The following is a 16,202-nucleotide window of genomic DNA, read 5'->3' on the forward strand; positions in this document are numbered from 1 at the left end:
TATATATTTTAACAACAACAAAAACACTTTTTGGTCTTTTGAAACTGGCATACCTTGGTTGACATGGATGAAGGAATCCTTTTGTGAGGCACAAACCGTAGTAAAGTGCCCCCCCCTCAACAAGCTCCTGTTGGCTGGCCAATGTCTCAAGATACTAGACCATTGTGAGAAATTCCCCATTTTTTTTGTGCTCATTCATTGGGTTCACTCTCCATGCCGCCAACAGGCTGTTGATAGAACTGCAGTCAGAGATCTGCAGTCAGACTGTCTCTAAAAACCAGAATTCCCTTCTAAATTCCATAAACGTAGAGTCTCTTTACACGAGATGCCTTGGTGCCTGTTTGCCAAGTGTAGGGAGATGCAGTGTTACCCAGAAAGCATAGTTTTAAAAGACAGAGCTGGCAGAGAGCACTCCTTAGAGAGTTTGTTAATTTCCTCTTTACCTCTGTCAGTTTCACTTCTCCAGTCTAAAACTGTGTGGGATCACAACCAGAGGGCAGTAAGGCATGGAAATAGGTTGGAGCTGCCTTCCAGAGCCAAGCTTGGACCTGGAGAGGTTATAATGGGCTGAAGTTTCCCTTCTGGCATTTCATAATCGCATCACACTGCTCCGGTGTATAGCAAAGACTTTGCCCTGCCACCAGCTTTGTCTTTTTAAACTATCCTTCCCGGCTAACATGGTATCTCCTGACATGTGTTCTTCATATGTCAGATGTATCATGTAGAGGCATGGGAGGGGGGGTTCTTGAAATCTTACTTGCTAGAGATGTTTTCAGCTAGGCAGGCCCTCCCTGTCTCACTCTCATGCCTTGATAAGCACGAGCCAAAGCATGAGGCTTTTTCTGTTTTTGCAAAGACCAAATAACTCCAATCAGGAAAAGGAAAAAAATAACCTTTAAGCATATAAGCAATCGATGAATGCACAGCAAAAGATTACAGCATCTAAGTTCAGAGAAGATGAAATATGTATGACCTCTGCCTCTTTCTGTAGGCCTACGGATGATCTCTGTCATTTAAGGAGATAGGCAGAAATATCTTACTAGTTCCAGGTTTGTTTTATAAACTCTCTTCACGTCAGATTACCTTCTTCTCCTTTTGGCTGGTTACCTCTTTTTGGACCCTGTGCCAGTGTATCTCTTTCAGAATCCCCATGAAGTCTTTTTATTTGTCTTCTTCTGTTCCCAACAAAAGTCTCCTGTAAGAATAACTCCCCTTTTAAAGGGCACTAGGGTTGCCAACTGTGGGTGGGGAAATTCCTGGAGATTTGAGGGTGGAGCCTGGGAAGGGCAGGGTTTGGGGGGATCTCAGTAGGGGTAAAATGCCATAGACTCCACCCTCCAAAGTATCCATTTCCTCCAGGAGAACTGGTCTCTGTCGTCTGGACAGAGTTCCCAGGTAAAACCATAGAGTTTCCAGCAATTTGTAGAGAGGCGTGACATCACTTCTGGGTTTCCCAAAAGTAACATCATGCAGTCACCACTGGGTGCTCTCCTATCTCCCATGTGTTTCCAAGCCATGCCTGTCAACCTAACTTGGAGATGTGGTTAAATTCTGAGACAGAATAATGTTTTTCAAAACATTATAGATATTTCTTTAAAGCAAAAATACTGTACAGATACATTAAAAACATGGTGCTGCATCTATAAAATGAAACCCTTAAGTGAAATATTTTGCATGTGTATATTTAATTTACTACCTGAAGAACAAAAGAAATAAGAATATCAGAAGCTCTTAGTGTCATTTTATGCTTATATCTTATGGGTTTTATGTTTTAATAGCACTCGGCTTGCTGAAGGCTGAACAATCTGGTTATATTGTCCTAGTTTTATTTATTTTTTTCCTTCTGTTGCCCAGAAGTTTGTTTTAATTATCTTGATGTAGCTATTTCTCCACCATATCATTAATTAATGGACAAAGAATGTATGATTTAATTTATTTATATACGTAATGTGTAGATGTTCCTTCTACACATTCGCTGGGAGGGTGGGCTATAAATTCATTCAATAAATTAAAAAAATTAAAATACGATTTGCTTGTTAAGCAAATACTATTTGCTTTTTTTTCCTCTGCTGATTCTCTGCGATTTTCTCACTCCCTCCAGTAACGAAAATGGTGTGTGCTGAGCAATGTGACGGGCGTTGCTACGGGCGCTCTGTCAGCGAATGCTGCCACCGCGAATGCGCAGGCGGATGCTCTGGACCAAAGGACACAGATTGCTTTGTAAGTATCGGCTGCCTCACATTTCTCCCAATCCACCAGTGACTCTGCTCGTTTTAATTTTTACTCCCAGGAATTTGAAGGGGGAAAAAAATATCTGGGCTCTTTAATTATCCTGCCTCAATAGTTGAAGATATTCCAATAGTGGAAGATATTCGCTAGACATTTTAGCAGTCGTATTTTTCCATTACATTTCTGTTACTTATCAGCTTATTTCTCCCATTAAAACATTTATGAGATTTGCAAATAGAGATTTGAAGCCATTTATATGCTAATTGGTGTGATTTTTATCTTAAGTGAAAATACGTTTTTACTTTGCTAAAATTAACATTTACAGGATGTGGGCAACTTAATTTTAAAAAGCACATGCATACACATCCATCTTGTTTCCTAAGAAGAGAATATAAGATCTTTTGCCAAAATATCGAACACATTTCCCTGGAAGTGAGTCCAATTGATTTCTGTACAGCTTCTGCCCCAGTGTTCTTCTGTTCGTAGCCTCTCCCTGGTGTATGCAATTGAAAGAATTAGATTGGCCATGACTGAGTTGTGTTAATCAATAATCAACATAAACAGTTATCACACTTGAAACCTCCGTCTGCACTTGTCAGCTGGGGATACGGGGCCTCCAGTCGGGGGAGATAATGGGATATGTCAGAACGAAAATAAGTGTGAAGAATTGGACTCAAACACGCTTGCAAATGTTCTATTTCAGTTTGAGTTCAGAAGAGTTGTGCTTGGAAGTTCTGTCCCTGAACTTGAGAACAGGCTCAGCCCAAACTTGATGTCACTTAAGTAGAATGACCACCTGGCAAGAAATTAACACCCTCTGGAGTTAAAACCACAAATGTCATGTAATCATTAGTTCCTCAATGACAAAACATGGGAAGCTGATAGCGTGATCTGTTTGATTGGTAATGAACTGAGAAGAGAGAGCTTGCATGTATGTCTTTGCTATTCTCAGCTGGATTCCTAAAAAGTCCTGCCCCTCCACACTTGTACTCTTCAATTTCACTCACCTGGCTTGTTTGCAGTGTCTGCTCTTAGAACAGCTGTGTCAGAGAAGGAAGTCTAGGGGCTTCAGTGCCCCTTCTCCCAGGTGACTGGGAAGTTTACATCTTTCAAGGGGCAGTTTTGCAACAAACCTGGGACCCTAAGGATTTTCCCTATCAGTTTGGGTGCCCTGACACGTAATTCCTAGAACTTTAACATCCCAGGTTCAGGGAGGGGGCCCTCCAGGGCCATTTCCACACGGCTTACCTTATTCTGTAAAATAGCGAAATCTCGCACGAAATCTTGCGAGAAGATGCTGTTATCACGTGAGAAGACGTGATAACCATCTTCACGCCAGATTTCGCGCAAGACTTCGCTATTTTGCAGAATAAGGTAAGCCGTGTAGAAATGGCCCAGATCTCTCTCTCTCTCCCTCCCCCCTCCCTCCCTCCCCCCCTCTCCCCCTCTCCCCCTTTCTCCCCCCCCTTTCTCTCCCTCCCTCCCTCTCTCTCTCTCTCTCTCTTTTTCTTCTGGCCCCAGCAAGTCATGGAACTAAATAAGGAGATGAGGGGCCAAGGGCTGGGGATGGTGGTATTCAGAGACTGCACTCTAGATGATGTCATGTGGAGCCCAGCAGAGAGTTCAGTTTTATTAATGGCAAGTGGGGAATAACTCCGGTTTGGTATACCAAAGCCGAATTAGCCAAACATTTTTACAGTACCCACCTCTAATGATGAATTCTTGCTTGTCTGTGGAAGGCATAGACATAGTGGTGGTGATACTTTAGAATGAGCGACGTCATATCAAGGGTTCATAAGAAAGCAGGCATGGCTAGTTTCTTTGCAGGAATTCTGGGAATAGTTATTGTTTCAAAGCACAACATCTATTTAAGTAGGATATCATGATGGAGAAGTCAACATAACCAACTGCAGGTTGGAGACAGAGGGAGATACACATATACAAACATCTCTCCAGAATGACCTCAGCAGGAACTAAAAAGCTTCTCTATGTCACCATATCGGGCTGTTCCATGGGAAGATATTTTTAGATGTGGGTCGTGTATCCAGCTGCTAAAAGGCAGCCACAGATACCCCCAATTGGACTGAACCTAATGGAGTTCGCACATTGCTATATGTGATTAAACAAGCAGGGCGGTTCCTGTCACATCTAACAGGCAAGTTTTAATGCATCACCGTCCTAGAGCAACACTGGCCAAAGTGTTGCCCGTGGAGTGGGACAATGGCTCAACATTAGAACATCTGGTTTTCGTGTGGAAGGTCCCAGCAACAATCTCTGGCATTAGTTAAAACCATCAGGTGGGAGGTGGTGTTAAAAATCCACTCTTGAGACCCTAGAGAGCCGCTGCCAATCTGAATTGACTATGCTGACTTTGATAGACAAGCTAGCTGACTAAGGCTGATTCTGCACACATTGGATACTGCACTTTCAATGCACTTTAACTATCATTTGGAAGTGGATTTTTTGTTTCACATTCGAAACATTCAGTTCCAAATGATCTCTAAAGAGGATTGGAAGTGCGTTATCCAACGTGTGTGGAATCTCAGTAAAAGGCAACTTCATATGTGCAAATGGTGGTCATGCCATTCTAGTGCCCACTTGCACAGGGCAGTGCTGTCTCCCATGTGCTGAGCCTGGAGCTGGGAAGTCAAGGGGCATTCTCTTTCTATCACTTTGGATCTTTTAAACAAAGACTTAGAGCCCCAAATTAAAAATATACTGCATTTTCCAGCTTGATTTTAATCGATTCTTGCTGGAAGGCTTTCGTCTCATTGGGCTAGACATCTTTAGCTTTTTTCATATTTATTATAAAGTTAGCAAGCCATTTAGTATAATGATAAGGGACCTCAAAAGACAATAATGGTTAAAGGCAATGGATTAAGGAAAAGAAAGAAATGAGTTGTATTTTGTGTTAATTACTTGACAATGGGAGCTTTCTCTCTCGGAAGCTTATAACCAGGAAATCTTGTTTGTCTGTCAGGTGCTACTGGACTGAAATCTTGCTCTTAGAAACATGAGATTATGAAGTATTACTACAAAAGGCTCCCCCACCCTGACCCCTGTGCATCCACAACTCTTCGTTTGTGGAAGAGTTTTTGAAAGCAAAGCATTGTCTATCACTGGAGTATGAAGAGCTATTTAGAGTGTGAAAGTTGGAGTTAAAATGGAGCCCAAGTGCTCTTCAGCTCTTAAAAGGCTTCTGTGAGACCTCAGTCCAGAAAGCATAAAGATTCCTTTAGATGTTCCCATTGATTCAAGCAGGTCTCTAATTATCCTTTTGCGCATTAATCACTCCACGATCATTGTAAACGTTTTTCTTTCTAAATTCATAAGTGTTCCATTACCAAGCCGCATTTCTACCAAACCAGAAGATCGTATTTAGATATGCTGGTCATCTAGAAGGGGTTGGTTTTTTTACTGTAGCACATAGTTTAAAAAGAGAAGTCTGTGTCATAGCTCCAAACTTCCCTGTAGTTCCTTGTGCCCAGGGGTCCCACCCGGCTTCCTTAAGCAGTGCTGAGAGCCAAGCTACAAGTGACGCCTGACACAGGTTGGACACTTGTTAACTTCCCTCAAGTTTTGATGGGAAATGTAGGCATCCTGGTCTTGCAGCTGTAATGGAGAGCCAAGCTGTAAAACCAGATCGCCTACATTTCCCATCAATACTTGAGGTAAGCTGACAAGTGTCCAACCTGTGTAAGGCGTCACGTGTAGCTTGGCTCTGAGACAGGATGTGATTCTGTGGGTCAGCATTTTGCCCTCCCCTTGTCAGGGAGGGATGAAGGGTTTGCCTCTTCATCCGCTGCACAGAAGCAAACTGGGAAGCCAAAATGCCCTGGAAAGGAGCCCCATCCCTGGCCACACGCCCTGAACGAGGGAGAGAAGGACAGGATGAAAGTGAGAGCCACCAGCTTGTGACAACACTCCCTTCATGCAAAGTGATGGCCTATGGCTTGTGATGCCAGCTCCTAGCCACCCAGCAGGTTGCTGCCAGCTAACCTTTCCTTCGCCATGGGAAGTGAGGACTGCCCGTGGCTAAGCTTGGCAACTCTTACTTCACTCAAGGCTAGGGTGAGCCTGAGAGGGAGGCCAGTCCTTTCCAGCCCATTTGCCTACTGGGACTTTTCCTGGTGGCCTTAATGGCCAATCCCCCCATGCAGCTGGTAGACACCATGACATCTCTGAGCTGTCCTGGCTTATAATTCTTGAAGCCTTACCTGCCTAACAGAGCAAAGCTTTTCTCGCTGCAACACCTGATCCAAGAATAGATCCCAGTGATATTTAGCTGGAGTCCTGGCGCAACGAAGAGGATGACCGTCTTCCCATCACAAGAGTATCAGGGCTCTCGTTCACACTGGGCCATTCTTTTAACATCATGAATATCTTAAGACAGCTCTTCAGATGTAACCAACTGTTATTTATTTGGGGTAGCAAGCCATTGCCTAAGAATCTTTTTCTACCCCTCAGTAAAACAGATTTGATTTCAGAAAGGGTCTGCTTGATTGTACTTCAGTACCCTCCTCCAAAGTACCGATGCAAATAATTTTCCTTATCTTGTAGGCATGTTTGAATTTCAACGACAGCGGCGCTTGCGTCACTCAGTGTCCCCAGACCTCTGTGTACAACCCTGCCACCTTCCAGATGGAAACCAACCGAGATGGCAAATACACCTACGGTGCTTTTTGTGTCAAAAAGTGCCCACGTAAGTGGCATGAGCTACCTAGTGAAGTACAGCCCTTTTAAACCTGCATTGTAAGAGGTGATTGCTAAGAATGTTGACTGTACAGCCAAGTTAATTATGCGACGGCTGTAATAATTCAACTTCTTTCTTTTAACAGTAATCACTTGAAGTTATAAGTTATTCTAAGAGTTGGCATTGTTAGAAGCTGACATTTTAATAACACCCTTCTCTTGAAAGCCAAAAATGCTGTTAAATATTATGGTTTGTGTGGTCAAAATTTCAGCTTCTCTCCAATAACTGACTTGTAAGCATGCCAGGTGTCGTGTGCGGAACACTTTTTATCATTTCCTCTCCTTGAGCAAAGTCTCATTTTCATTTCCCCTCAAGCATAAGTGGGAATTATCTTTTATCTTTGACCTTTTCTTGAAATTCAAGTGTGTGGTCTGCTAATGTCAGTTGGAACAGGCTCATCTTTATCACGGCACATAAAATACTATTCACGGCTCTTACATTAGAACGGCTGCCAAGGGTAGTTCGCAGGACTCTGTTGACTTGGAAGTATCAAGTATTCCATCATTTAGTTTAGTTTATTTAGTTTATTCAGTGTTTAACCCACCCTTCCCACAAGTGGGCTCAGGATGGGGTACAACAGTCATAAAATACAATTACATAGCAGATTCTACAATAAAATTCAGCAATTAAAATTATATATGTACAAAAACTTGATATAGTTGGCTACACATTCCTGCCCCCAGCATACAAAGAGGAGGTAGACAGACACACAAGCTGTACTCGAATACCGGAGACCGGTGGGAGGCTCAATGATGGTCCTGACGCTGGCCTCAACCGTAAGCCTGGTGGAACATCTCCTTCTTGCAGGCCCGCCGAAATGATACAAGATCCTGGCAGGCCTGAGTGTCCTCGGACAGAGAGTTCCACCAGGTTGGGGCCAGGACTGAAAAGGCCTTGCCCTGGTCGAGGCCAAACGAGCCTCCCTAGGCTTCATTAAAAAGAGTTTCATTAAAAAGTGTTTCATTAAAAAAAAAACATGTGGTGGTTTCTAAACCAGTTTTCAAAAAAGGTATCTTGACTGATTCTAGTGAACTCAACAGGAACATAGCAGCATCAGTATTTTGGGACAGAAGCAAAGCTTTTCCTTTGCTACTGTCCATACTCTAGATCGAAAGGGTCTTTTGGTCAGCTCAGCCTGGAAGAACGAAGTGTTTTTGCCTGGTTCTATTTCACTGGCAGATCATGAGCTGGGTCACAGGAAATATCTATGCCCCCTCCCCCAACTGAGCAGGGGGTGCTTTGTCCTTTCCAGAGGACATTGGTGTAAACATGCAGATGCCCTCGCCAAAGGGCATTGAGAAAGGGCAGCAAAGATGCCAGGGCTGTGGCGTCTCTTGACATCTCCAGATGCCCTTTGGCAAGGACTTCTTTCTCCTGCATCAGCAGCATCCAGTGCTGGGAGCTGGACTATTCCCTGTGAACTGCTGCACATTTTGTTTCTCTTTAATTCTGGTTTAACTAGGAGAATTTCTATAATTAATGCCAGAGTTGGAACATGCTCCATTGGACACTGCTCCTTCAGTTTATTGGCATCTTTCCCCCTCTGCATTATGGATGCTATTATGGGCATTGTTAAAACACTGCAAAAAAAACCCGCTATCATGATAGCATGATTGATTGCATTTTTGTACTTCTTTTGCTGATGCTCCATTAAAACATCACACGGAAACTTGATACAATCATACAAGCAAACACATCCAGATTGGTTTTTTTGCAGTGTTTCATCAATGTCCACATGGACACTGGTCACAGGGAGGAGGATGAAGATCCAGGAAGGAATTGGAAGCTGTGGTAAATTGACTGGGCACAACCTGTTTGGGAGGAAAAAAAGAACAATGTGTACTTCTTGAAGCATCAGATCCAGGAAACAAGACCAAGCCATCTACAGAGAGGGAGAAATTCTGATAAGGAGAATTTTGGAAGAATGTCTAAAGACAGATACCTAATCAGTCAGCCACTGCCAGAGAGATAGGCCTGCACGTTCATGCTGCAGGAGCTCTGGGTCAGGATTTCTCCCGCACCTAGTGTGCTCCATTGCAGATTCGCTGGGGGCCAATAGAGGTGTGAAAAAGTTCTTATTATGTAGCTGTCATTGCAATGAGATCCCTGGGTCCCTATGATCCAGCTACTCAATATTTGAAAGTTTATCAAGGAGTAAGAATATAACCGCTATCCTATAGATAAAAGAATAGAGCAAAACTCTTTACCAGGGAAACTTAAGGGTGAGTTAAGTTGTTATATAATTATATATTTATATAATTATTTTTACAAAGTGGTGTATTTTGTGTATGAGACTCACGTTTTTTACAAGTCTGTATTGGTTATTAACTGTAAATAAATCTGATTGATTGATTGATTAAAAAAAAAGAGTGAGTTCATACATGCTTGTTCATTACTAGGTGATTTGCCTGTGTGAAGTAGCTATTGCACATCGTGCAATGGCTGCAGTCAGCCTGTTCAGCTGTGAGTCAAGCATACCTTTTTTTTTCTTTAGCCCCAATGTATGAAGAAGCAGAAGGAAGAATCCAACCCGCTTGGAGATGTCAAAATGGTAGCCTGTAGTATGAATTGAACAGCACAGTCTGTGCAATAGAATGAGATTTGGTGGCAAAATGGTTTGAGCACCTGACTAAATTCCTGATGGTTGTGGCTATACCCTGCTCACCCAGCCAAGCTCCTTACTCCCCAGGCCAGTTTGTTTCTGGTAGCTGCGAGAAAGGTCTAAAACAACAGAGCAGGAAAAGATATGATTCTCTTCCTTCCCAGATGCCTTTTCATGAAAAATAGGCAGCCTGAATGGAGATGCCTTCTTTGGCCCTCCATAAAAGGTTACGCCATGCACTCCATGTCACATAGAACTCGGACCAGGTTGTGTGTCATCATTACCAGCCCAAGTGCCTTGCCATTAATGAGGGTAGTCTGTGACTTTTTGACCCAGAGAGTTGTAATGGTTTGTAGATAAGTAGGCAAGCTGTACATACTTCGGTTTATGTTTGGGAACAGAGTAGCATCTTACTGATTAGTTATTGAAATAAATATATTTTGGGGGAGAAGAGTCTGTATTCCCTTTTGGCCATTGTTTTGGAAAGTTAATTGCTCCTATCTTCAGTACCGAAGACGCCAAGAGTGTGGGCTTGTGTCTGAATGTGCTTGAGACCAAGATAATTCAAAGCCTCTTTTATTTGATTGCGTGGTTGGCACCAGCTTGGCTGTGACTGTGTATCCTTTGATGCATAAATAACCTTTCAAACATATTCCAGAATACAAACCTCATTAAGATGGAGTTACAGCATCAGCATCTTGAGGGAAATAGAACTTTTAAAGAATGTTGAAATTAGCAACAACAAAAAGCAGCGGGAATACAGGCAACACACAAGCTTAGATAAAACTTCAAAAGATAAAATGCAGCATCTGAGACAAATATATGAAACGAAACTGGGAAGGCAGCAGCAGAAATGGAGGGCTCACACATAATTCACCCACCAGCTCTTTGTTACAAAGCATTCTCAGAGGATCCATTGTAGATGGGTTGTTTTTCAATGCTGTGTTGTCCTTCTTCTAGATAACTTTGTGGTGGATATCAGTTCTTGTGTACGGGCTTGTCCCAGCCCCAAGATGGAAGTTGAAGAAAACGGTATTAAGACCTGCAAACCGTGCACGGACATTTGCCCCAAAGGTAGGCTGCCATGTTTTGGAATTTTATTATTTATTTACTATATTTATAGTCCACCCTCAAAGTGAATCACACAGTGTAAGTTGATGCAATCAGTTTGAGGACGGGAGGGCTATTCCTGTGTTATTGACTATACCGACCCAGCACAAAACGGTGTTAGTTTGGAAACAGGAAGAAATTAGAAAAGGTGGAGAGAGTGAGAAGTAGAATTAGGGCTCTACTTGGAACCAGAGATAAACCCCAGACTTAGATCGGCATGGGGCAGTCCAGTACCAGATATGCTGCTCTCTGCTCGTGGTTTCTTATTTAGGTCCCTAGAGGATGCATGTGAAGGAACGTGCTTAGAGTGCTTTTTGTTTCATAGAACAGCTGTGCCCTTCTCTTTTGTGGTGCATAGCACCCTCGCCCAGCTTCAGCTGCTGTGCCAGATGTGGCCATGTCTCCAATCTCTACTCAACTGGCCTCCAATCCCAACTCACCTGGTCTCTTGCAGTGACATCATACTGGCTTTAGGGACTGTTCGGAAGCTTCATTTGGTTCCAAATATTGCAGTCTGTTGTAGTGTTCTTAAGAGGAATTAAGAGAATTCCTCTTCCTCTTGACTCAGTTTCTCCCTGCTTTTTTAGGAATTTGGAGTCTGTTTTGAATCCATTTTATTTTGATCAATAGAGAAATCTGAAGAGAGAAGAGGCAAGAAGAGAGTTTCTACCGAATTTCAGAGTTGCATTCTGCAGATGCTCAGAGGCAGGCAGTGTCTTCCCAAACCTCCCTTCCGTGCTGTTATAGTTCTGTGTAACATTTTTTTAAAAACCCTGCAAGGACTGATGTTAGGAAAGGGTACATTCTACATAGAGATTTCTAATCAAAGAAATGAGAAATCCCTCTTCTGAAAGAGAAAAAGAGAATAAAAGTAATCAGTGGCTCTATCTTTAAAAAAATGAATTTTGGAAAATTACTCTGACACTTCAGGCACCATTAGGGATGCCAGTCTTCTGCCAGGGATGGAGGATCCCCCACTCCCACCCGCCTCCCCCAGCCCCGCTTACCTGGCCAGCTGGGGGGGGGGATGCACCCGCAGGGCATGCTCCAATTTGGCCCAGATCAGCTTGAATTGGGCTGCTGTGGAGCACGGCAGCGCTTCTGCATTCTGTAGTGGCCCGATTCAGGCCAAATTGGGCCCAATTAGGCCCCCTGGGGAGCGTAGGAGTGCTCCCAGGGCAGCACATGACTGCACAATGATGTCATTTCCTGGAAGTGACATCATCGTGCAAGCTGGGAGCGTGTGCGCAGATCATGCATGTGACAGGGAAAACTATAAGGTAGGTGCCAGGCATCCAACCTCCTGCCTGGGGGTCTGGAGACCCCGCAACCTTAGGTACCATTCAGAGAGTGGAGTATTCCAATTAAAGCTGTTCATGGCCTGATCAGGGCTCCTAAAGGGCTGCCTCTTTCACATATTCCTGCCTGTCAGCTCAGGTCATCTTCAGATCCAGAGAAAGGGCCTTTCCTGCCTTGGCCCCATATCTTTGGAATGCCCTCAGCTACATACCTGGTATTTGGTAGCAGGTAAAATTATTTTCATCTCTCCAGGCCGATTGTCTGGCCCACTTGATTTGTCTTATTTTGCTGTGGATTTTTTTCTTCCCCTGTCCTTCCTTGGGAAATGGCTTTTTGTTTCGCTTGTTTTTTATTCTTATGGTTTTATTAATGGTTTTATTAATGACTTTATATTTGTAGTATTATTAAATTTTGTATTGTTGACCTCCCTGGGAGTATGGGGGTTTGGGACCAACATTTGCCTCAGTACAATAATAATAATAAAAAATAGCACCAAGGGCCAGGAAATCAACTGACAGTGACAGTAATAAAAAATAAATAGAGCCAGGAGCCAGGAATCAACAGATGGTGGCAGTGGTGGGATCTTCCCAGGTCGTGTTGATGACCTCTGAAATAAACAGTAGAGCAGATATCAAGGACACTCTGGCAACCTGCACTCATCCACTGGAGACCATTGTTAAAGCTGGTGCCCCCCCCCCCAATGTCTTTTAAAAAATCAGTGGAAGTGGCATTGGGGAGAGTTCAGCTCCCTCTTCTCACCCCATCAATCCTTGCTGCACTTGAAATTGCTACTCCCTGCTGCTTTTCATGTGAGGGAATGCCAGATGAAACAGATAAATCTTCACCCACTGGAGGAAAACAATAGTAGAGGGGGAAAGACAGATCTCTTTGGGCAGTGAACTCCATAATTTTGGTGCCACAACTGAGAAGGCCCTTTATCAGGTGGCCATCCTTTTAACCTCAGATGGCAAAGGCACCCAAAAAATGGCCCCTGAAGATGACTGCAGTGGTTGTTAGATGTATAAGGGAGTGGCTCTTGTGACGAGTGCCATCAAGTTGTAGCTGATTTATGGTAATCCCTGCTGGAGTTTTCAAAGCAAAGAGATGAACAGAAGTGGTTTGTCATTGCCTGCCTCTGCATAGCAACCTTTTCTTCCTTGAAGTTCTCCCATCCAAATCCAACCCTGTTTATCTTCCAAGATCTGACAAGATTGGGCTTGCCTGGGCTATCCAGATCAGGGTTCGTAAGGGAGTAGACAGTTCTTAAGTTATGTTGGTCCCAAGCTGTATAGGGCCTTAAAGGTCAATACACACACCTTAAATTGGACCTGGAAGCTAATTGGGAGCCCATGTACACAGAAGAAGACTAGAGTGATGTGGTCCTATAAACAAACAAACAAACAAATATGGTTGGGGTATTATACTGATAAAGATAACAATATAGCCTGTGACACCCCTAGTATATGTTCCACAGTGCACTTTCAGGGCCAAGAAGCCACAAATGAGAAAACATTGTATACACTGTTGAAATGTCATTTTTTTAAATTAAAGAATGGACATAGAAAGCATATATGTATTCATAAGAATGCTGTTACTATTCCTATTCCAATATGAAAGAAACTGAATCAATTTCCCCCCGTAGTTGATGATGCAAGGTTGTCCATTTCTCCAATGGATACTTTTTGCTAACCGTTGTAGGGATTGAAAGCAAATTCAAGTGTCTTGCATACACTATCTCAGGAGTGATTAAAAATCCCTAATAAGCAATGTTCTTGCCGCAGTAAAGTGTTTCTTACACCAAGTCCGATAAAGCAGTCTTTAAACCTAACCTGACTGGGAGCTGAATAATTTGCAAAGTAATCTATACAGTTAGAGATAATAAGGTTGGTCATCAGTAAAGTGCAACAAGTATGAAAAATCTGCTTCAAACATTGCATGTTTCCAAACTTTTTTTAATCAATGTGTGGAATATCCCGTTTGATCTAACTGTAGTAAATCGTACTAAGACAAAGTCACTTGTACTGTGCAAAACAGATTGTGGAACCCTTAATAAAATAATACACCCTAAAATAAGTATGATCAGGGATAATATTTCTTAGGCTGGTTTCTCAGAAAATCTTATAAGGATCTTTTCCTCCTGTGTCTAACATTGGTTCACACAGAACAGAAGCATGTTTTTTGTACTGAGAGGCCTTATTCGGCCGTTATCAATATGTTTCACAATAAGCTTGTTTTTTGTGAAAATCTAAGCAAAGTTTCCCCTGTCTAAGTCCATTGACTTCAGTGGTCTTAGACTGGTGTAACTCCACTTACAGTCTGGACTTAGTTCTCCTCCCATATATGAGTGTGAGGTAAGCCCCGATTTTCACAAAGTTCCCCCTGCATACTCCTGCCCCACCACTGCAAGCACCCTCTCCTGCCTCATGCTTTATGTCCCCACAGCAGAGGACTCTGGGACAGAACCTCTGGCCATCTCCCTACTTACTTGGGGTCATGGGCACCCGGGCCAGCAGTTATGTAGGGTGTCTGGGGAGCTGACTGGACATGGGGAGGGAGGCTTGGCTGCTGTGGGGGCATGAGTGGATTGGTCCCTGTAGTAGTTAGCATGCTGTGCTACAGTGGGGCACTTGGGCGTGGCCGGGTATGAGGAGGTGAGCAACTTCTCCAATACAATGGGTGGCTATGGGCTACACTGTCATTTTTTGTGGCATAACTTTCTGTCACTGCAAGGGGTATTCCAAGGCCCAAAATGGCTTAGGGAGCTAACTAACTCATGCCCAACCTCCCAGCCTGCCACCCAGCATGCCAGTGCAGGAACTTATGAAGGGCCATATTAACCCATGGCTGGTCCCCTAGGCCTTCAGGTATTTTGGGCCCCTCCAGCACTTCAGTCTTTCACCTCACTACAGCTAACAGCCTGACCCTGGTACGGTAGGTACTAGACCGCAGTACATAGCCCTATATCCATCTTGAGGGTCTCCTGAAGAATTCTGTTCACAATTTTTAAAATATTTTTATTGCACAAGTAGAACTCTTCAAGAAAGCACATTTTGGGGGTATAATTTTTCAATACTGTAATATTTTGAAGTGAATAATTTTTTTTATTTATATATATATATATATATATATATATATATATATATATATATATATATATATATATATATATATATATATAATGGATAATTGTTTTAATATAAGACAATTTGTTTCACTTCAATAAGGAAGCAGTTGATTATCTTATTAATCAAGGTTACATAAGAGAATTAATTAAATGTAATTTATGTGGGGGTGTGCCTCAGCAAAAAAAAAAAAAATGATGGGCCCCTAGTCCCTGAGGGGCCAATAGGCTTCGGCCTAGTCAGCCTTATGAATAATATGACCCTGAATTTACGCTGCGCTTACACCTGCACCTGGTCGCCATGGCTGAACACTGGTGGAGGGCCAGGGCATCTGTAAGTCTGGGATACGCCAGCGCAACTTGTACACAGCTCCCTGAGCACTTTAGGCCTGCCCATTCAGGATTGTGCTGTAAGACCTGCACATAAGTTTTATATAATTTCAGTTTTCTTTTTTCTTTAATTTTTTGATTTGATTAAAATCTTCTGCTATTAATGTTTGTCAGTTTATTATTACCATTATCTGAAAAAGGTGATATATATGTTTGAGAAGGCCATATTTGGATTTTATGTGTTGTGAAGTTGCAAATGGTTGAAAAATTCAGTAGATTTCTGTCAGATTTTTAATTTCTCTCTTTATTCTTTCCTATCTTGTTCTTGAAAACTGCTACACTCGTAGATGAACCAATTATTAGATATTATCACCAACTGACTATTTCTGAGAATCAATCTCCTAATTTTCCCCCTGAATTTTACGACCCTGTACTGATAAAGAATTTAATCATAGGATGTTTATGGCATTAAACTGGTCACCTCCAGATTCATAACATGTTTTCTCTGAGGTAGATAGATCTAGCCTTTTTGAATTTATTATTATTATTAATTTATTTGAATGATAAATTACATTAAACATGAATGTAACACTTGTAAATATCGGTATGGGCACTGAGTACTAAGCTAACAAGTGATATCTACAAATTATTAGATCAATACATTTCTGTCTCAAGTATTCCTTAAATTGTAAATATAAGATTTAGTTTTGCCTGATATTTATCAGAAATAATATTACACTGAAAGTATGACAAGACAG

The 16,202-nt window shown here is 42.4% G+C and overlaps 1 protein-coding gene across 1 annotated transcript in view; it reads left to right on the plus strand.

Moving 5' to 3' along the window:
• ERBB4 (erb-b2 receptor tyrosine kinase 4) overlaps positions 1-16,202 on the plus strand; it is a gene marked incomplete at its 5' end in the record, with an annotated part of 660,937 nt that overhangs the window by 355,885 nt on the left and 288,850 nt on the right. Inside the window, 3 exons of the mRNA XM_054971602.1 lie at positions 2,102-2,220; positions 6,790-6,931; positions 10,545-10,658. Coding sequence (XP_054827577.1) covers positions 2,102-2,220; positions 6,790-6,931; positions 10,545-10,658 — 375 coding nt within the window. The remainder of the gene's footprint in view (positions 1-2,101; positions 2,221-6,789; positions 6,932-10,544; positions 10,659-16,202) is intronic.

Source organism: Eublepharis macularius, chromosome 2, assembly GCF_028583425.1.
Source record: "Eublepharis macularius isolate TG4126 chromosome 2, MPM_Emac_v1.0, whole genome shotgun sequence".
NCBI classification, from domain to species: Eukaryota; Metazoa; Chordata; class Lepidosauria; order Squamata; family Eublepharidae; genus Eublepharis; species Eublepharis macularius.